Here is a 22713-nt window from a genome sequence, read left to right as displayed (position 1 = left end):
CAATTTGTTGTTGTTCCTGGTTTCCACTTTCTCACGCTAGCTTTACCTTGATATTGTTATACTGGGTGCCCTTGCTGTGCAAAAATATAAACAGACTTGCTTGTATCCTGCTTGTTTATCTCTTCAGTTGGGTGAGGAAGCTGCTTGTTCAAAATGTTTCCCCTTCACATACAATTGCAATAGTTTCCCTTTGTTCTAATGTACTTTGATTTGGAGGTCATGTTATCATGTTAACAGATAGGAGTTGAGAACTAATATTGCTGTACTATCAGAGTTAACTGCTACTAAATTTTGCACGGACATACTTCAATATAGTTACAAGACCCCTGCCCTATTTCCCTGTTGAATCCTTTTACTCTCAGTCGATTTCATCAGGTTTTACTTTATTTCCCAAGTCTTCATTTACTCTGTGGCTGCTAAGTTAAAAATGTAATCCCTGGTAATGTGCATCAACCGCAACAAACAAGATTTTTTCTTTTTCTCATTGTCTAAACAAATTTGATGCCAAGTCTGACTGAGAGTTCAGGGACAGGAGCAATATCCTAGTCTGAGGGTCTTGTTTATACCACATCATGGTTATCAGAGATTGGAGACTCTACTCTGGCTCACTTCTAAAGCTAGCAGAATAATGTTGGAACACACAATCCTGTACATTCATCAGACAGAGATGTTCACACCTGTTTATCTGGCTTTGTTTCATCGCTTGGATATGGAAATACTGTCCCTCCCTCCCTCACAGAAAACAAAAATGTCATCCATATTGTTTGGATGAAATTTGAATCTACGAACATACGAACATACAAACTAGGAACAGGAGTAGGCTATTCATCCCCTCGAATCTGCTCTGCCATTCTATAAGATCATGGCTGATCTGTTTGTGGACTCAACTCCACTTTTCTGCCTACTCGGATCCCCTTTGACTCCATTGTTTGTCAAGAATCTGTCTACCTCTGCCTTAAAAACATTCAGTGACCTTGCCTGCAGTGCTCTCTGGGGATGAGAGTTCCACAGACTGACGACCCTCTGATAGAAAAAATTTCTCCTCACCTCTGTCTTAAATGGGAGACTCCTTATTTTTAAACTGTTCCCCTTAGTTTTAGTCTCTCCCACAAGGGGAAACATCCTTTCAATGTCCACCCTGTCATGTCCCATCAGGATCTTACATGTTTCAATAAAATGACCTCTCATCCTTCTAAATTCCAGTGAATGCAGACCCAACCTGTCCAATCTTTCCTCATGAGTTACAGTTTCTCATCCCAGGAATCAGTTGTGTGAACCTTCTCCGAACTGCTTCCAATGCAATTATATCCTTTCTTAAGTAAGGAGACGAAAACTGTACACAATACTCTGGATGTGGTCTCATCAATGCCCTGTACAACTGTAGTAAAACAACTCTACTTTTATATTCCATTCCCTTGCAATAAATGACAACACTGCATTTGCCTTCTTAATGACTTGATGTACCTGCATACTAACATTTTGCATTTTGTGTACTAGGACACCCAGATCCCTCTGTATCTCAGAGCTCTGCAATCTCTCTCCATTTAAATAATATGTAGCTTTTCTATTTTTCTGGCCAAAGTGGACAAGTTCACACGTTTCCACATTATACACAATCTGCTAAATCTTTGCCCACTCACTTAACCTATCTATATCCCTTTGCAGACTCCTTATGTCCTCTTCACAATTTACTCTCCTACCTATCTTTGTGTCATCAGCAAATTTAGCAACCATACATTCTGTCCCTTCATCCAAGTCATTGTTTTAGATTGTAAATAGTTGAGGCTCCCAGCACTGATCCCTGTGGCACTCCACTAGTTACAGCTTGCAAACTTGAAAACGACCCATTTATGCCTGCTTTCTGTTTCCTGTTAGCTAACCAATCCTCTATAAGAACACAAGAACTAGGAGCAGGAGTAGGCAATTCAGCCCCTCGAGCCTGCTCCGCCATTCAATACGATTATGGCTGATCTCATCTCGGCCTCAACTCCACTTTTCTGCCCATTCTCCATAACCCTCCAACCCATTTCTAATTAAAAATCTGTCTATCTCCTCCTTAAATTTACTCATTGTCCCGGCATCCACCGCACTCTGGGGTAGTGAATTCCACAGATTCACAACCCTTTGAGAGATGTAATTTCTCCTCATCTCTGTTTTAAATCTGCTACCCCTTATCCTAAAACTATGACCTCTCGTTCTAGATTGCCCCACAAGAGGAAACATCCTCTCTATGTCTGCTTTGTCAATCCCCTTAATCATCTTATATACCTCAATTAGATTTCCTCTCATTCTTCTAAACTCTAGAGAGTAAAGGCCTAAACTGTTCAATCTCTCTTCATAAGACAAACTGCTCATCTCTGGAATCAATCTAGTGAACCTCCTCTGAACTGCCTCCAATGTAATTACATCCTTGGACCAAAACTGTACGCAATACTCCAGATGTGGTCTCACTAATGCCTTGTACAGTTGCAGCAACACTTCCCTACCTTTATACTCTATTGCTTTGGCAATAAATGCCAACATTCCATTTGACTTTCTATCACCTGCTGTACCTGCATACTAGTTTTCTGCGATTCATGCACAAGGACAGCCAGGTCCCTCTGCACCGAAGCACTCTGAAGTTTCTCTCCATTTAAATAATAATTTGCCTTTCTATTCTTCCGACCAAAATGGATAACCTCATACTTATCCACGTTAAAATCCATCTGCCAAATTTTGGCCCATTTATCTACTCTATCCATATCCGTTTGTAGATTTCTTATTTCTTTATTACAACTTACTATCCCACCTATTTTAGTGTCATCTGCAAATTTGGCGATAGTACCTTCTATCCCTGCATCCGTCATTTATATAGATTGTATAATCCGAGGACTGAACCCTGTGGCATCCCACTAGTTACATCTTGCCAACCAGAAAAAGACCCATTTATCCCGACTCTCTGTTTTCTGTTGGTTAGCCAATCCTCTATCCAAGCCAATAAATTGCCCCTAACCCCATGTGAACTTACCTTGTGTATTAACCTTTTGTGCGGCACCTTATCAAATGCCTCCTGGAAGTCCAGATAAACTACATTCTATTTTACATATGTTATAGCCAACTGGAAAATTTAGGCGACTCGGTCACCCATCCCTTATCAGATATTAGCCTGGAATATTCAATCAGCATATATAGTAACACTGGTGGGAATTGTGCGCTTCAGTGTGGCAATTTTACAAATTTTTAAACTTACGCACTTCTTACCCCCAGAGGAACATGTGGTAAATCCCTAATATAAAGTAAAAACAGGAAATGCTGGAAATACTCAGCAGGTCTGGCAGCATCTGTGCCGAGAGAAGCAGAGTTAATGCTTCAGGTCAGTGACCTTTCATCAGAACTCTGCTTCTCTCTCCACAGATGCTGCCAGACCTGCTGAGTATTTCCAGCATTTCTTGTTTTTATTTCAGATTGCCAGCATCTGCAGTATTTTGCTTTTATTATTATGTGGTAAATCCCTGGCTGCTATGTGTTGGCGGTGTGTGTTCTCGCACATTAATGATGGAAAGCTCCCAATGCATAAAATCAGGTGGGGGAACCTGCAGGCTTCCTGTTTCCAAAAGGACATTCAAGGCCAGCCAGGTTTTCACATGATGCCAGTCGGTCCTGCAGTGTTAATTTCTTTCTGCTGCCACACATTTGTAAACTGTGGATCTAATAGATGAAGAATTAGGCCGTGAATGTGAAGGACAAAGAGCAAAAAGTAGACTTCACCTCTGTAATATCATCAGGCTCCACCCATGCCTCAGCCCATTGGCTGCTGAAACTTGCATTCATGCCTCTGTCAACTCCTGACTCTACTATTCCAATGCTTTTCTGGAGGCATCCAACCTTCTAATTCCATAAGTGAGCTCATCCAAAATTTTGCTGCCCGTATTGTCATGAGTTTCTTTGTGTTATCTTAAGCAACACAATGAGATACGTGAATTTTAGGTCCTTGAAGATCTCTAGAAGGTTTATTAACAGCTAAATTAGTACATACAATACAGAGCAAACTATATACAGAACATTTTTCCTGGGTGTTACAGTGCAGAGTGACTATGGCTTCTGGTCACATGAATACATCCTAGTACTAGCTCATTAGCATACTGAGTTTTTAAAGGGACATCACTCTTAAAGCAATCATACAACATGTATTCTAACACACACTAAGTCCTGCTAAGACATCACGCATGCTCGCTGACCTACGTTGGTTTCCAGACCCTGAATGCCTCCATTTTAAAATTCTTATCCTCATGTTCAAAACCTTCCACAGCCTCTCACTCAACCCTGATCTCTGTAATCTCCCCCAGCCTCTATAACCATCCAACATCTCTCCTTTCTTCCAACTCTAGTCTCTTGTGCATTCTTCACACCATCATTATCAGCCTTCAGCTGCCTAGGCCCTAACTTGGGAATTCTCTCTGACTCTCTACTTCTCTCACCTCCTTTAAGGCTCTCCTCAAAACCTACCTCTTTGACAAAGGATTTGGTCACCAATCCTAATGTCTGCTTCTTGAGTCTGTGTTAAATTTTGGCTGATTTCGCTCCTGTGAAGTGCCCTGGAACATTTTCCTATATGCATGCAAGTTGTTGTTGTTTTAAAAAAAATTCTGGAAGCATAATGTGATTGGTTTTCCATAAGGAGTAAGAAAACTTTCATTTAAATGATCTGTCCTTTGGATTTGAGGAACATTGTTGAAATTTCCTGAAGGCACTATATGTGTAGAGTGTGAGGAAGTGTATGGTAAATTGTGAAAAGGACTGTGAAAAACTGCAACAGGACCTGGGATGGGCACAGATGCAGTTCAATGTGGGGAAATGTGGCACAATACATTTTGGATGTAAGAATGGGGGGGAAAAGTGCACCTTAAATGGTGAGTTTTTAGATGGAGTAGAGGAGCATTTAGGAAGGCAGCACAAGTAATGCCATGAATGGCAAATAGAATTCTTGGTTTTGTGTTAACAAGCATAAAATACAAAGAATAGGAGGCCACGTTGTCTTGTAAAGGCCCTGAGTTTGACCATATCTGGAACATTAGCCCTGATTTCCTGAGGCTTTGCCCACTGCAGGAGCCTCTCTGGGGACCTGATCTCCAACAGACAAACTGGGGCCTAACAAATGAGACTGCATTACATGAAGGCATATAAATATTTGAAAGAAAGGCTTGTATTTCTACAGTGCTTTTCAGAACCTCAGCATGTCCCAAATCACTTTACAGCCAATGAAATACTCTTGAAATGTAATCACTGTTGGAATGGGGCAGCCACTTTGTGCACAGCAAAGTCCTACAAACAGCAATGAGATAAATGACCATATAAAGTTTCATTGATTTTGGTTGAGGGATAAATATTGGCCTGGGCATTGGGAAGAACTCGGCTCCTATTTGAATAATGAATAATTTGAATATTTTATATCCACCTGAGAGGGCAGATGGGGTCTTGGTTTAACATCTCATATGAAAGACTGTATCTCCAACAGTGTAGCACTCCCTCAGTACTGTACTGAGTGTCAACTCAGATTATGTACTCAGATCCATGGAATAGGATTTGAACCAACAATCTTCTGACTCAGTGCCAAACCTGAGTTGAGCTTCCGACCCTATATCCTCTCCATCATTTAGACCACCTACATCAACCTCCACAATATTACCTTTCTCCACTGCTGCCTCAACCTGTCTGCTGGTGAAATCCTCATCCATTCTTTTATTACCTGTAGCCTTGGAGGTGAAGAGTGGGAGGTTTCTATTATAAAGTGAATGGGAAAAGTTGAGAGGAAGTGCAAGCAGATGTAAGGTTTCTAATATATCAAGGGTAATTTGATGGATGGTTATTGAATAAATGTTGGACTACTTCTTGTCGGAGTGACTCTCGTTTTCTGGTCTCTTGTTAACAGGTTGCGAGCGGACTGATGATAGCTGTGGGGATCTATGCAAAAACTGCAATCGAGGGAGGTAAACCATCAATAAAGAAAAAAATAATGCTGTGATGTTGAGGCTTGTCACTGAACGTAAATCACTAACCGCACTATTTACCAAAATAAAGGTGTTATAAACAATCTATTGTTGTTTAACACTAATATATACAGGTATATCTGCAGCTGTCTCCATAACAAACTTTATGCCTCCCTCTGATTAATGTTATTTTGTCATTACGCCTCTAAACTCTCCTGCTCCTCATAAGCTCCAAATACTCCAAACCCCACACATTCTACCACTTTCCTGTGTTGCAATCAAAGGGTAGATTTTCTCATATATTTTGGAAAGAACATACACATATGTAAAATACCATCTTCAATACACTTTCACAGCAATTTAAGGAGCTATGAAGTATCTAAGTCTCATACAGACTGCAGTGAAAGTAAAGAATGAAGGGCATTGAAGTGATGTCAGATGAGAGAAGGTGTGCCAGGGAGATCAATTAACACATGAGCCAGAGTGTCTTCACCTGCTGTTATGCTGCTGACCATATCTACAGCCTTTGACAAACCTATGTGCCTGTGTAGGCTCTGGGCCAGCTGTAGAGCTTTGCCACTTTCTGCACAGATGCCTGTAGCTACCCTCCAGCATAGGTGTTACATTATCCATGATTGTCCAGCTTATTCCAGGCTGGCAGTGCTGCACCAGTTAATATGCCACTCCACACATTCAAGCGGTGACTGATGATTGAACAGCATGGCCAGCCCTTTCATCTCCACTCCTACTGAATGATGACAGGAGCATGACATATCTGCGCAATTTCATTACACTACTATCTCATTGCTATCTGTCATGTTGCCATTCAGGCAGTAGATTCCTGCTCTTCCTCTGTCACCATCAATTGCTTCTCATCTGTGCTCTTTGCTTCACCTGCCACTACCTCCTCACACTCACCTCCAGATGTCTGCAGCTAGGTTGCTGCTTGCTGGTGAGAGGGATGCAAGGTCCTGTCAGTCAACTGTGCTGGGCAAACTACTTGTCTAGGCCCGCATTGAAAAGAACAAATGGCTCCAAGACCCATCTTCAAACAGAGTTTACATTGCAGAATGCCTTATGTGAGCTTTGTTGGATGAGTATACGGGTGTGTGAGAGGAAGGTGAGACATAAGAACTGGATGGTGTTAGCCCAGGTCTTGGGTGAGAGAGCTGATTCACCTTTCTCTCTCTCTCATAACTCGGGATGGTCTCCTCAGAAGGCTGTAATTTCTGAATATTTCTTCTTTTTGTGTCAGTTCCTTTAACTTGTCATGTAACAGAGAAGTCTTGACATGTAAGTTGAAACAGTACATACAACGTGACAGACTGTGTTCATGCTAGGTTACAGGAAGTAACCATACTTCCTGTGGCTAGATTGTGTTTCAAGGATTCAATGAATGAAGATCTTGGAAAATATGAATGTGGAAAGCCTTTCAATTGTATGTTGCAACCTGAAAGTGTATTTCTGAAGTATAGGTATGTGTAAAAAGTACTGCCAGCGTGATAAGATCATAAGTGAGTGGCTTGGGTCAGCAGAAACAGTGAGCAGGCAACACTTTGACATCAGTCTTCAGCTGCTTACCTGGTACATGACAATGTTAGACAGAGTACCACTCAAACATTTTGTTTGCCAGAAATTTAGAGCTGTGGAGCTCCTCACTTCTTTCAGTCTTTTCTTCCGCCTGCAATGTGCAGACTTTCAAAACACAAATACAAAAGCAAAATATTGCAGATGCTAGAAATCTGAAATAAAATCAGAAAATGCCAGAAATACTCAGCAGGTCTGGCAGCATCTGTGGGGAGAGAAACAGAGTTAATGGGGGGAATTTTATGCTCTCCCCTGTGGCAGGTTTGGAGATGGGGAGAGCGTAAAATCGGGTGGGATGGCTCTGCCAAAATTTAGTTCGGGGCAGGAAGGCCTGTCAAAATTGGTGTTGCATGTATACGCCTTTAAAAGGTGTGGCTGCAAGATCATGCTAATCATGTAAGCTATGATGTAACACACCATATGATTCTGAGTGTTAGTCAGTCTTGAAGATACACCTGTACAGTAACCATCTCAATGTAATTGCTGCTCTCTCAGTAATCAATGAAGAACCTACAATATCTTGAGTGATCAGTCTTTGTGCACAGTCTATACAAACACAGAGATTCAAGGAACAATTAGTTGCTATGTTTCCTATATTAAAACAGTGACTAAACTTCCAAAAAGTACTTAATTGGCTGTAAAGCACTTTGGGACATCCTGAGGTCAGAAAACGTATTATATAAATGCAAGTCTTTCTTTTCATGATTTGCCTGGTTGTAGGATGTTGATGGTGATGGGATTATTCCTTTTACAACAAAGAAAGGAAAGGAAAGCTTGTATAAAGTGGGAATTCCCCAGCTTCCACAGCAAGTGAAAAAGCCTATTAAATAGAGATACTTCACACAGCTGTTCACATGTAACAATTGCTTGGTTCTCATCCTATGGAGAATTTCTGAGCTCCACTTGGTGAATGTTTGGAATTAGGAGTTTACTGTCTGGGGATCATAGGCATAGATTCCCATCACTCAGTTTTGCAGAGGGCATCTGTTAGACAAGGACTGTGACCTTTAAAAATCTTGTCAGGACCCATCTCTTCATCTAAGTCTTCCATCACATCTCCTAACCCCTCTCTTCCTCTGTCCATTTTCTATGCTGATCTATGAAGCACATTGGGACACTTTCAACATTAGAGGTTCCTTGCAAATTATTGTTTTTATAAGGTAAGTGAGTAACTGTGGTGCACAGTATGTTACGACCGGGTGAGAAAGGGGTCTCAGGCTCCCCTCTAGCCCCTTTCCTGGTTCGGCCGTAACAGGGTTTAACTCTTAAAACACAGTGTTTTAGCTTAACCCCTCAGCGAGTCCTTGCTCACTGCTCTCTAATTGTGATTGCAAATGAACCAATCAGACAGGCTTTCTTAGGATTTAACAAGAAAGATGTAAGTTTATTAACCTTATCACTCTAACTCAGTTAAAATTACTAAAATACACGATGCAACTACACTTGCATGCATATGAGTAAACACACACACAAATAGGTACAGAGGAGGAGAAAGAATTAAAGGGGGCGGGTTTGGAGTAGTAAATGGAATTCAGTTACTGTCTTTAGTTTTGCTGCAAAGTCTTTGGTTGGAGTTGCGGTCTTATGGTTCTTGCTGGGGCCAATGCACACTTATAAACTTGCTTCTCTGGAACCAGAAGGCCGAAGAGGTCCTCTGTCTTGAGGCTCAAGTCCCTGAGTCTTTGCTTCAGAGAGAGAGAGAGAGAGAGAGGTTCAATTGCAGTCTGCCCTTTCCGTGTGGCACAATTCAAAAAGTCCCGAGGTTGGCCAGCGGGTTAGTCATGTGACCAACTCTTCGTTAGAAACTGCATCGTCTGTGAGGATTGTTGATTTCAAAGGTTCTCCAGTCACACTCAGTGGGGGGTGGAGGTTTGTCTCTTACAAAGTCAGTGGCTTTCTATGTCTTCTGATCACCACTGTTGACAAAACCAATCTCGTTAACTGAATCAGTGAGCACTCCCATTGTCTCTCTATGCAACTCTCTCTCGAAATGCAAATGTGCAGACACGTTCTAGTTGTTCAGCTCTGTGGTCCTTTTAAACAACTTATGTTCAATGTCCAGTAAAAAGTTCAAGTAGTGTTCCATATGACAAAATTAATATGTTTCCATTTTGCAGGTGTGGTTTCCGTCACAAGTATAAGATCCTGTTATGTGATACAACTGTCTCTGATATGCTGCCAATGTAGATCATGGTGAATCTTCCATTTTCCTTTCAGGTGCTGTGGATTCACTGACAGCAGATCCCGCATTAATACTGATCATTGTTGGATGTTTAATATGCTGTATCACTTTTCTGGGCTGCACTGGGGCACTACGCGATATTCAAATTCTGCTGAAAATAGTGAGTGCTCAATAACTCATCTCAGCCATTGCAAAAGAAAAGAATGCAGAAAAGACATAGTAAGAAAGAACAAGAAAGACTTGCATTTCTATAGCGCCTCAAGAAATCCCAAAGTGCTTTCCAGTCAATGAAGTACTTTTGAGGTGTAGTCATTGTTGTAACGCAGGGAAATGCAATAGTCAGCCCTTGTTCAGCAAGCTCCCACAAACAGAAATAAGATAATGACCAGAAAATCTGATTTTAGTGACGTTTGTTAAGGGATAAATGTTGGCTAGAACCTGAACATGAGACTCCAGTATTGTGTGTATGCGGGATTTTGACAATCAACAGGAATATCATATCCCATAGGCCTATCAGGCCATGATCGTCAAGGTAGTTGGCATGATTCATGATACCCTGTGTAGGTTCATTTACCAATCTGAAGGAGATGCCTCTCTGTGTGATCCTTTCTGTACCCAGTGCCTCCCGCCCCTTCTCACCCTGTCAAAAGCATATGAAGGAATGTCCAGCATCAGCATCCAAACCAGCCAACTGGCTACTTCAAATGACGAATGAAGTGTCAAATTCAGTGCTGGGCCAGGCATGGGCCTGGCACCAGACTAGACATGGTCAGTTGTAGGGCCATCTCATGACCCAATATGATACGTTGGACGACTTTCTCAATCCCACGAGGTGTGCAGCTGCCAGCCACCAGGCTTACGCCACCCCCAACCAAGCAAGCACCCAGGAGGAGCACTAGAGTAGACTGTGGAAGGTGCACTGTATGTAATGTACTTGCTGCAAGCAATCTGGGGGAAACAATTTCTGGAGGGTTGGCAACATCACAAAGTGTCCATCAGATGTGGAGGCAAAGATTGACCTTTGATGCTGGAGCCTCAATTTCCCCAACCTCCACTTACTACTCCACAGCAAAGTCCCACGTCAGGAGAGCAACCTCACAGATTTACCCCTGTATTGCAAATGTAGGCCAAATCTGGAGTCGGAACTCAAGTTGAGCCCTGTGCACTAGAGTGAGCCTGGACCTTAACTCCAGACTTAGACTATATAAATACATATATTAACATTTTTATTGTTGGTTTCCAATCCCTCGATGGCCTCACCTCTCCCTATCACTGTAATCCAGCCCCACAACCCTCCAAGATATCTGCGCTCCTCTTGATTCTGGCCTCTTGAGCATCCCTGATTTGAATCTCTCTGCTATTGGTGGCCACACCTTCACTTGCTGAGGCCCAATCTCTGGAATACCTTCCCTAAACCTCTCCGCCTCTCTGCCTCACTTTCCTCCTTTAAGACACTTCTTAAAACCTGCTCTTTGACCAAGCATTTGGTCATCTGACCTGATACCTCCTTATGTGGCTCGATGTTTTGTTTTATAATGCTCCTGTGAAGTGCCTTGGGATGTTTTGTTACATTAAAGATGCCATATAAATATAAGTTGTTGTTGTCATAAGCTAAACATCATTGAGAAGCAGAAACCCACACTTGTTGCTAACTTTAAATGGACTAATGATACATTCCCAGGGCCAGGGGGTGGGGAGAGGTCAGAGGCCTTAAGGTGGGTGGGATTAGAGGCCTGGGGGTGGCTTCGGGGTGAAGGTTGTGGAAGGCCCTTCGCAGGCAAGCACCTGGATCCAGGAAGTAGGTGTGAAGGCACTTACCTCTTGAATCCACCAAGTCCTCGTCTCGAGGAAACTTCTGGGTTTCCCGATTTTCAAGAAACCCGGTCAACAACAGTTAACATCTAAAATTTGCATGATGATGAGGCTCACAGCCTCATTATCATATCTAAAGTTGCAACCGCCTCCTTAGATCAGGTTGGTCTCCCCCTCCCCACCTTCCAACCTCAATTAAAGCAGAAGTGGACGGATTGTTGGTGGGTTTGGATTGGGAAACAGATTTTTGAGACTTTAACCCTCCATCCGAGCCATCCTGCTTTTATTCAGTTAAAAATTCAGCCCACATTCTCAAATTGTAATTGCATCACTAATCTCTCAATTGAAAGTTTTGCAAAACTTTTCAAGCAAATCTCTACAGTATCAATCCCTGTACTTTCAAGGCTAGGGCTTAAGATTGGTTTATGAGAATATTAGACAGTAATGATGACTGTTTAAATAAGCAGAAACCCACACCCATTGCTAACGTTGTACAGGCTAATGTTCCAAACTCACATTCTCAATGAATTTCTGATGTGTGTTCCCCGATGTAAGTGGGTGTGGGTTTCTGCTTTTCAATGATCACCTTATTTAAACAGTCATTATTACTGTCTAATATTCTTCTGAACCAATTATAAGCTCTGGCCTTGAATGTGCAGAGATTGATATTTTGGAGATGATGGTTCTATCAGGTTTAACAATATGTTTGCATTCAATTTCTATATGGCTCTTGTTGGTCTGCACTGCATAAACTGAGACTTGTGACTTTGTTGACAGTTTAAGTGGACCCTCCTGTTCATCCTGCTGCTTCAGGTAATAGGTGCCACGCTTGGCTTCATATTCTCTGAAAAGGTAAATTGAATATCCATTTATTTTTCTCTCTTTTGTGCACAAACTTCCCTGCTGGTCAACGTTGGTACAGGAAAATAGAAGAATCTAGAATGATTGCACTCTCCGAGATGCAGGCTTATTGTGCATGAGCAGTTTGCAGCGAGCTTCATAAACACATGCAATGTGAATGGCCAGCTTTTCTGGGTCTTCTGATTTACAGGGCTATGGGGAAAGAGCAGTGGAGTGGGACTCATTGAAAAGCTCTTTCAAAGAACAGGAACAGGCATGATGCACAGAACGATTCTATGCATTTAATATCTGTGGTGAGCTCCTGGCATGGACTAGCCTCCGACAATTATCTGGCATTGGTTGGTGAAGGATGAGGGTCCTTGTCCCTGGCAAGTGCTGAGAAAGTTGAAAACTTGGTCTCTTGAAGCATTCAAGAACGGGGATGCTAGTCCATCCAATGGCATTGGTTGTTCTCCAAGGAGGATGGAACCATTCGGTCTCCCTTCCATCTTCTTTATTCTGTTTTACTTTCGCTTTCTCTTTCTGCTCCCTCTGCTGGCTCATGTGTGCATGGTAGTCTCAAGTGAACAGTATGTACAATTCAATTCTCAAAACACTACATCTTTCATTCATTTAAGGTTGAAAGGAAGAGTGTGGCATTATTGGAGAGAGGGATAATCAGGTACAGGGATGACCTTGACCTGCAAAATCTCATTGACTACATCCAGAAAAAGGTACTGATTCTGCTCTGTCAGTGCGCTATGCTCTGGTTACAATCTGCAGCTTAATAATTGGTTTTTGGTTTCAATAGAATCCTTTAAATGTGTTGCTTTCTCATGACACAATGCAAAAGAGCAGTATTAGTTTAAGCAACTTCAATGAGAGTCATTGCCTTTCCCCTCCCTTCCCATTTCTAGTTTTGATTATTGAAATAAACTTTTCAATCTCAGATAGAATTCAAACACAAAGCCAATATTGGTTGTATTTGACAGCCATCTTGGCCTTTTCCTTTGGTGTCTAAATGGATGGATTGACATTCTTTGATTATGTAAGATGGGTTCTCCTGCCAGATGTAGACAGGGTGGTGAAGAAGGCGTATGGCATGCTTGCCTTCATTGGCCGAGGCATTGAGTACAAGAGTTGGGACGTCATGTTACAGTTGTACATAATGTTGGTTAGGCTGCATTTGGAGTACTGTGTGCAGTTCTAATTGCCGCACTACAGGAAAAACGTGATTAAGCTAGAGAGGGTGCAGAAAAGATTCACAAGGATGTTGCCTGGTTTAGAGGGCTTGAGTTATAAAGAGAGATTGGATAGGCTGGGTCTGTTTTCCCTGGAGCGAAGGAGGCTGAGAGGGGACATGATAGAGGTATATAAAATTATGAGAGGCATAGAGAGGGTAGATAGCCAGAGTCTGTTTCCCATGGTAGGGGTGACTAAAACTAGAGGGCGTAGATTTAAGGTGGATCAAAGGGGTAAATTTTTCACACAAAGAATAGTGGGTATCTGGAATGAGCTGCCAGAGGAGATGGTGGAGGCAGGAACAGTAGCAACATTTAAGAGGCATCTGGACAAGTACTTGAATGAGCAAGACATAGAGGGATATGGAATTAATGCAGGCAGGTGGGATTAGTCTAGATAAGCATTATGGTTGGTATGGACGCGTTGGGCCGAAGGGCCTGTTTCTATGCTGTCCGACTCTACGACTCTATGTTTTTATCAAATTTTTGTCAAATTGAATTGTAATCAGTTTTCTGATGAAACATCAGAAGCATGGAAGCTTGTGCCCCTGTGCCCCTCCCCATGCAACTCCTCTTTTTAATTCTTCTCTGCAAACGTAAAATTCAAAATTAGAAAACAGAGCCCCACTAACTAGCTACCTTTTCAGTGACCCATACAAAGTATACTCTGCTCGATTCTTGATGGTAGAAAATGAGCTTCTTCAGTTGTCACTGGATCAATAGTTTTCATTTCATACAATTCAATATTTCTTTAAAAAGTAAACTGGCAATTGCGATAAACTGGCGTTTAGTTCAACGCTCTTTGCTAAACTCAATAGCATGAGCACGGAGTGGGGGAGAAAGAAAAGATGAAGACACTCCCAAGTGTCTGTAAGATCTTCACCTTTGACAAAAGCAGGTTTATTCCAGGTCTAAGCTCAGCAATTGCTCTGGATGGATTTTAGGAGTTGGAACTTTCACCCACTCTATGGATGGGCCTGTGATCCTACCCCTAATCCTGGGGGTAGAGGAATTTACATATTCCCAGTCAGTGCCTACTTCACCTGGGGCACAGAATATGGTAACAGAGCCTGCCTTCTGCTTACGTGGACCAGAGTTGCCAGCCTGAGAAGATGAAGAAATTCAAAAGTTCAAGCCCTGTTCTCTGAAGGCTGTTTTCCTGAAGGCAATTGGTTCTCGGGAGACCAATTTTTCAGGGAACCCACCTTTTAGAATTAAAATGGATGCAGAGAGGTCAATTACCAGGGGCCACAGATTTAAAATGATTGGTAGAAGGAATGGAGGGGACATGAGGAAAACCTTTTTCACACAGAGGGTGGTGGGTGTCTGGAATTCACTGCCAGGAATGGTGGTGAAGGCAGAAACCCTCAATTCCTTTAAAAGGTACCTGGACCTGCACCTGAAGTGCTGTAACCTGCAAGGCTATGGACCAGGTGCTGGAAGGTGGGATTAGATTGGGCGGCTAGTTTGTTGGGTCGGCACGAACATGAAGGGCTGAATGGCCTCCTTCTGTGCCTAATATTATTCTATGGTTCTAAATCCTCCCTCCTGGACCATAAGCAACAGTGGACACCTGGGCTGTAGAAGCATCTCTTATACACACTCAGCATTACTAGGGCACGTGGAAGGAATTATTTCCCAAAATACTATCCCACCTCAATATTCCTAGTGGAATATAGGGCACAGCATTGGTAGGTCTTTCTCCAAATTCTGCCCCCACCATCCCAGATAATGAAGGCTTCACACCCCCATCGCAGGAGAATTAGTTTGGTTAACAAAAGTACTTGACAAACCCAGTGACTGGCAGAATAGCTGTGGTTAAATTATGAAGAGCAGAACACCCTGAACCCCTGCCTACTGGTTGGCAAAGTAGAGGTGGATGCCAGTGAGTTGCTTTCCACTTCAGGGCACCCTCTCCTTAGTGGACCAATGAAATACATCAGGGAGGAGGCAGAGCAAGAGGGCTTGAGGGCACAGCTGACTGATATTGCCATGAGCAGTGGAAGCTCCATGGCACATGTTAGCTGTAGGTGTTCTTGTCCACACCCGCCTGCCTGTTGAACCCACAACCTGCTTATTTGACTCTGTGTAGTGTCATGCAGACCCCCACCTGCTGAGAATGAGGCATATTAATTTTGTCATATGAACATTGATTTTAAACTGTTGCTGGAGTGAAGAAATGACTTGTTTGAAGATCACCAGACACTGGGTTGTAAGGACATTTGCATACTATGAAACGCTGCTTGTGGAGACAAAGGACTGTTCCCTGCTCCAATTAACCCAAATGGATTCTGATCGCCAGACATTAAAGGTGTAAGGAAGTGCATTCCTGGGCCTGCTAAGGTAATAGAATCCACAAACCTCGCAGGAGAGACTGTTCCAAATAAGGAGCTAGTCACAAGGCTAAACTGCTGGGTAACCTGGGTTTTTTTTGAATTGTGCCACGGAGAAAGGAACAGAAGGCAGTGTGCAACTGAATCTGGAACAAGGAAGCATCTCTCTCTCTCTCACTTTCTCCCAAGTCACCGGACTCACAGAAGACATGTAAACCTCAAGAAAGAAAAGACTTCTACATCAGAACAAGTTGATGTAGAAGAATTGCAAGACTTACCGGCAACCAAAGACTCCACATTGAAACTTAAGGACTGTAACTACTAGATATTGCCTCAAACATTTCCCTTTTATTCCTTCTACTTTTTCTGTCTCTATCTGCATGTGTGTTTATCTCGTATGCATGCTAGCATGGTTGTGTCGCATATTCGTAGTCGTTAATTGGATTCGAGTTTAATATTAATAAACTTCTACCTTTCTTGTATCAATCTAAGGAAAGCTGTTTGATTTCTTTGTCTTACAATTGGAGCAGTGAACAAGGATTCCCTAAAGGGGAGCTAAAAACACAGTGTTTTTAAAATTAAACCCTGTTACAGTTAAACCAGGCAAAGGCTGAGAGGGAACCACTAGACCCCTTCTCACCTGGTTGTAACAGTAGTTAGTGTCGATAAATTTGAGTATGAGGTTACCGGCACCTGGTTGCAGTCTTCCTGTAGTGTGGTCTCAACCACCTTGTACCCTTCTATTGTTTTTCCTCTTTACACTTCAAAAAGAGATGGCTGGTGAAGTGGAGTCAGTGCAGAACATGGTGCTAGCATCGAGAGTGGCCCTGCTTTCTATTCTAGCAATAGGGTATTGTTGGACAAAGATGAAGAAAGAGGACTTGAGGGTCCAGTTAGCTATTACTGCCACTGGTACTGCCAAACCTATGATGCATGTTAGCCGCAGGCATCTTTGCTACAATCAGATGAAACCATATACTGTTTATGGGTGTAAGGGACATTTGCAAAGCAAGTCTTAATTCAGTTCCCTAGCTAAGGACCCACTTCTTCTTAGGCAATCCCCTGGGATCGAGGATGACTTGCTTCCTCCCCGGTTCGCTGGGTTCTGAGATGTCTGATAAATCCAATGCGTGATCTGCAGACTCTGTCACATGAGGGGCAGGTGGTGCTTGAAGGGTCAGGTCGATGAGTAGTTTGGAGGTTTGTGCGCTCCCTTGGACGCCTTGACTTTGTCTCCACACGTTCCCAAGGAAGTTCCTCGAAGTGTACAATACCTTCCCAAAAGAGCTTTCTCCATCTCGGACGGTCATGAGCCAGGGACACCCACAAATCAACGGTGATGTTCGATCTGTTCAGGGATGCCTTGAGTACATCGTTAAAGTGTTTCCACTGTCCTCCTGGGAATCTCCTGCCCCGACCAAGTTCTGAGTAGAACAGCTGCTTCGGGAGTCTGGTGTCAGGCATGTGAACGACATGTCCCACCCAGTGGAGCTGGTTTTGGGTGATTAGCATCCTGATGCTGGGCAGGTTGGCTTGGGAAGAGGACACTGCTGTTGGGTGACCTTTCTTATCACTGGATTTGGAGAATCTTGTGGAGGCACCTCTGGTGGTACTTCTCCAGTGCTTTGAGGCTTTTGCTGTAGGTTGTCCAAGTCTCTGAAGCTTTTGGAACACAGGGATCACTGCTGCCCGATAAACCATGATCTTAGTCTCGGGTTTGTGATCCTAATGCTCAAATACTCTTTTCCTCAGTCGGCCAAAGGCTGATCTGGCACATTGGAGGCGATGAAGAACTTCGTCGCCTATGTCTGCCTTTGCTGAAAGGAGGCTCCCAAAATATGTAAAATGGACACACAGTGCAAACTAAACAGGCAATCTCATCCAGTGAGGTCACTGGTGTCTGGCGTGAGACATTGAAAAGTGTCATATTGGTGCTTTTCTGAAGTTGGAGCTGAGGTGTGCTGTTGGGTGAAGATAGGGGGTGTTTGACTGTACGTACCACATCCTGTACCTGTACTGAAAGTGCTTGATGAGACATAGTAGAGGAACCTATACCCTGCAGCTAACCTGGTGCTTGATGCTAATAGTGACTTCCCGAATTGGACAGAATCTCTTAGCACTAACACATCTTATTAAGTACCAAATAAGCATTACATTGACAAAGAAAAATTAAATGAGGATCAATCTTCTCCCAGAGGTTACACTGCTGTACAATTTTGAATATGACCTTTTATCTTTATTTCAGTTCAAATGTTGCGGAGTGTCACATGACAAAGACTGGTCGAAGAATGCGTATTTCAGCTGTGTGGAAACTAACCCCAGCCTCGAAAGGTGTGGGGTACCATTTTCCTGCTGTGTCATGGGCACAGACGAGGTGAGGACTACCATTACTAGCCAAGGAAAAGTTTACTTTCTTTTGAAGCACTGAGATTTTTTTTAGGTGGTAGGAATGCGAAGAAGAGGAATTTAGAATCAATTTTCATGCAAATTTATAAGAAGCTTTAGTAGGAGCTGATCTTTTTGTTTTTTATTCATTCATGGCATGTGGGTGTCGCTGGCCAGGCCAGCATTTATTGCCCATCCCTAATTGCCCTTGAGAAGGTGGTGGTGAGCTGCCTTCTTGAACCGCTGCAGGCCATTTGGGGTAGGTACACCCACCATGCTGCTAGGAAGGGAGTTCCAGGATTTTGACCCAGCAACAGTGAAGGAACGGCGATATAGTTCCAAGTCAGGATGGTGTGTGACTTGGAGGGGAACTTGCAGGTGGTGGTGTTCCCATGCATTTACTGCCCTTGTCCTTCTAGTTGGTAGAGGTTTTGGGTTTGGAAGGTGCTGTCTAAGGAGCCTTGGTGCATTGCTGCAGTGCATCTTGTAGATGGTACACGCTGCTGCCACTGTGCGCGGTGGTGGAGGGAGTGAATGTTTGTAGATGGGGTGCCATTCAAGCGGGCTGCTTTGTCCTGGATAGTGTCGAGCTTCTTGAGTGTTGTCGGAGCTGCACCCATCCAGGCAAGTGAAGGGTATTCCATCACACTCCTGACTGGTGCCTTGTAGATGGTGGACCGGCTTTGGGGAGTTAGGAGGTGAGTTATTTGCCTCAGGATTCCTAGCCTCTGACCTGCTCTTGTAGCCATGATATTTATATGGCTACTCCAGTTCAGTTTCTGGTCAATGGTAGCCTCTAGGGTGTTGATAGTGGGGGATTCAGCGATGGTAATGCTATTGAATGTCAAGGGGAGATGGTTAGATTCTCTCTTGTTGGAGATGGTCATTGCCTGGCACTAGTGTGGCGCGAATGTTACTTGCCACTTATCAGCCCAAGCCTGGATATTGTCCAGGTCTTGCTGCATTTCTACATGGACTGCTTCAGTATCTGAGGAGTCACGAATGGTGCTGAACATTGTGCAATCATCAGCGAACATCCCCACTTCTGACCTTATGACTGAAGGAAGGTCACTGATGAAGCAGCTGAAGATGGTTGGGCCTGGGACACTACCCTGAGGAACTCCTGCAGTGATGTCCTGGAACTGAGATGATTGACCTCCAACAACCACAACCATCTTCCTTTGCTCCAGGTATGACTCCAGCCAGTGGAGGGTTTTCCCCCTGATTCCCATTGACCTCAGTTTTGCTAGGGCTCCTTGATGCCATACTCGGTCAAATGCTGCCTTGATGTCAAGGGCAGTCACTCTCACCTCACCTCTTGAGTTCAGCTCTTTTGTCCATGTTTCAACCAAGGCTGTAATGAGGTCAGGAGCTGAGTGGCCCTGGCAGAACCTAAACTGAGCAGGTTATTGCTAAGCAAGTGCCGCTTGATGGCACTGTCCATCACTTTACTGATGATTGAGAGCAGGCTGATGGGGCGGTAATCGGCCAGGTTGGACTTGTCCTGCTTTTTGTGTACAGGACATACCTGGGCAATTTTCCACATTGCAGGGTAGATGCCAGTGTTGTAGCTGTACTGGAACAGCTTGGCTAGGCGCGCAGCAAGTTCTGGAGCACAGGTCTTCAGTACTATTGCCGGAATATTGTCAGGGCCCATAGCTTTTGCAGTATCCAGTGCCTTCAGTCGTTTCTTGATATCACTCGGAGTGAATCGAATTGGCTGAAGTCTGGCATCTGTGATGCTGGGGACTTCAGGAGGAGGCCGAGATGGATCATCAACTCGGCACTTCTGGCTGAAGATTGTTACAAATGCTTCAGCCTTATCTTTCGCACTGATGTGCTGGGCTTCCCCATCGTTGAGGATGGGAATATTTGTGGAGCCACCTCCTCCAGTTAATTGTTTAATTGTCCACCACCATTCACGGCTGGATGTGGCAGGACTGTAGAGCTTAGATCTGATTCGTTGGTTATGGAATCACAGAATCACAGAATAATGCAGTGCAGAAGAGGCCCTTCGGCCCATCGAGTCTGCACCGATGCATTAAAACACCTGACCTGTCTACCTAATCCCATTTGCCAGCACTTGGCCCATAGCCTTGAATGTTATGACGTGCCAAGTGCTCATCTAGGTACTTTTTAAAGGATGTGAGGCAACCTGCCTCTACCACCCTCCCAGGCAGGGCATTCCAGACTGTCACCACCCTCTGGGTAAAAAAGCTCTTCCTCAAATCCCCCTTAAACCTCCCTCCCCTCACCTTAAACTTGTGACCCCTCGTAACTGACCCTTCAACTAAGGGGAACAGCTGCTCCCTATCCACCCTGTTGCCCCTCATAATCCTGTACCCCTCGATCAGGTCATAATCTTGTATCCCTCAGTCGTCTCTGCTCCAGTGAAAACAACCCAAGCCTATCCAACCTCTCTTCATAGCTTAAATGTTCCATCCCAGGCAACATCCTGGTGAATCGCCTCTGCAACCCCTCCAATGCAATCACATCCTTCCTATAATGTGGCGACCAGAATTGCACACAGTACTCCAGCTGTGGCCTTACCAAAGTTCTGTACAACTCCAACATGACCTCCCTGCTTTTGTAATCTATGCCTCAATTGATAAAGGCAAGTGTCCCATATGCCTTTTTCACCACCCTATTAACCTGCCCTTCTGCCTTCAGAGATCTATGGACAAACACACCAAGGTCCATTTGTTCCTCGGAACTTCCCAGTGTCAGGCCATTCATTGAATACTTCGCTTAGCTCTGTCTATCGCATGCTGCTTATGCAGTTTGGCATGCAGATAGTCCTGTGTTGTTGCTTCACCAGGTTGACACCTCATTTTGAGGTATGCCTGGTGCTGCTCCTGGCATGCCCTCCTGCACTCTTCATTGAACCAGGGTTGGTCTCCTGGCTTGATGGTAATGGTAGAGTGGGGGATATGCCGGGCCATGAGGTTACAGATTGTGGTTGAGTACATTTCTGCTGCTGATGATGGCCCACAGCGCCTCATGGATGTCCAGTTTTGCATTGCTAGATCCTTTCGAAATCTATCCCATTTAGCACGGTGGTAGTGCCACACAACACGATGGACGGTATCCTCACTGTGAAGGCGGGGCTTCGTCTCCACAAGGACTGTACGGTGGTCACTCCTACTGTCATGGACAGATGCATCTGCAGCAGGCAGATTGGTGAGGACGAGGTCAAGTATGTTTTCCCCTCTTGTTGGTTCCCAGACTGGTACTTAGACTTAGACTTAGACTGGTACATAAAATTAATCAGAATGACTAATGGAATATTGTCCCTTATTCAAAGGGACTGGACTAGGGGAGGAAATTATGCTTCAGAGTACTGCATTCAGTTCCAGACACCACACCTCAGGAAGGATATATTGCCCTTGGAGGGGCTACAACACAGGTTCACCAGAATGATACATGAGCTAAATGGGTTAGATGTTGAGGACTGGCTGAATAATCTTGGCTGGTATTGCCTTGTGTATAAAAGGTGCAGGGCGACCTACTTAAGGTCTTTAAAATGATAAAAGAATTCGATAGAGTGGATACAGAGAAACTATTTCCTTTGGTAGGTGAACCAAGAACAAGGAGCTATCATATTAAAATCAGGAAGCACTTTTTCACACAGAGGGTAGTGGAAATCTGGAACTCTCTCCCTAAGTCTGCTGTTGGTGCTGGAGGACAAGTGAAGCTTTCAAGACCGAGATGAATAGATTTTTTGTTGGGTAAGGGTTTCAAGCGATATGGAGCAAAGGTGGGAACATGGATTTGATATACACATCAGCCATAACTAACTGAACAAGCTCAAGGAGCTGAATGGCCTATTCATATTCCTATGTTCCTTCCCATTTCTGTTCTTCCCTACTCAAAGCATTGACTTAGGCTATTCAATGTCCACCAGTACTTAGTTCACGTGTCCTTTCTTCACAGAAAAGTAGCTCAATTATCAGGGGGTAGATTTGACACACCCATGCCTGCCATGCAGAAATTGTATAGGGGGGATGGTAAAATGGAGTTGGGGACTTACCATGCTCATCTGGTTGACTGTAATTCGAAATTGCCATCAATAAGGAGCCCACTTTTTAAATATACAAGTCGGATGACTGCTATTTTGACTTGAGGCCTGCTCAGGAGACCAGTGCTAGCTTGCCCAGCAGACCAAACCTGCCAGGAACAGGGCCAGTAAAGCCCATTGTGGTAAGGTTTAAAAATGGTTTTAACGTTCTTAGTGGGCCAGGTGTGCTTCTCCTGGCCCGGCAAAAAAAACTTTGGGCCTCCCCTGTCCAATTAACCTGTGCAGCTCACTATGGAGCCCCCTACAAGATATGAAAGAAAGAAGAAAAAGAACTTACGTTTCTCTATGT

General features: G+C 43.8%; 1 protein-coding gene across 1 annotated transcript in view; it reads left to right on the top strand.

Annotated features, from left to right (window-relative positions):
• The window catches only part of zgc:113223 (uncharacterized protein LOC541424 homolog), a 35652-nt gene that overhangs the window by 8614 nt on the left and 4325 nt on the right, over positions 1 to 22713 (top strand). The window contains exons 2-6 of the mRNA XM_068051300.1: positions 5909 to 5966; positions 9771 to 9895; positions 12325 to 12399; positions 13026 to 13121; positions 18207 to 18335. Of these exons, the coding sequence (XP_067907401.1) occupies positions 5909 to 5966; positions 9771 to 9895; positions 12325 to 12399; positions 13026 to 13121; positions 18207 to 18335 (483 nt within the window). The remainder of the gene's footprint in view (positions 1 to 5908; positions 5967 to 9770; positions 9896 to 12324; positions 12400 to 13025; positions 13122 to 18206; positions 18336 to 22713) is intronic.

This window comes from Heterodontus francisci, chromosome 18, assembly GCF_036365525.1.
Source record: "Heterodontus francisci isolate sHetFra1 chromosome 18, sHetFra1.hap1, whole genome shotgun sequence".
In the NCBI taxonomy this organism is placed as follows: domain Eukaryota; kingdom Metazoa; phylum Chordata; class Chondrichthyes; order Heterodontiformes; family Heterodontidae; genus Heterodontus; species Heterodontus francisci.
The sequence above is the reverse complement of the archived record's forward strand: the minus strand, read 5'-3'. Positions and strand labels throughout refer to the sequence as shown.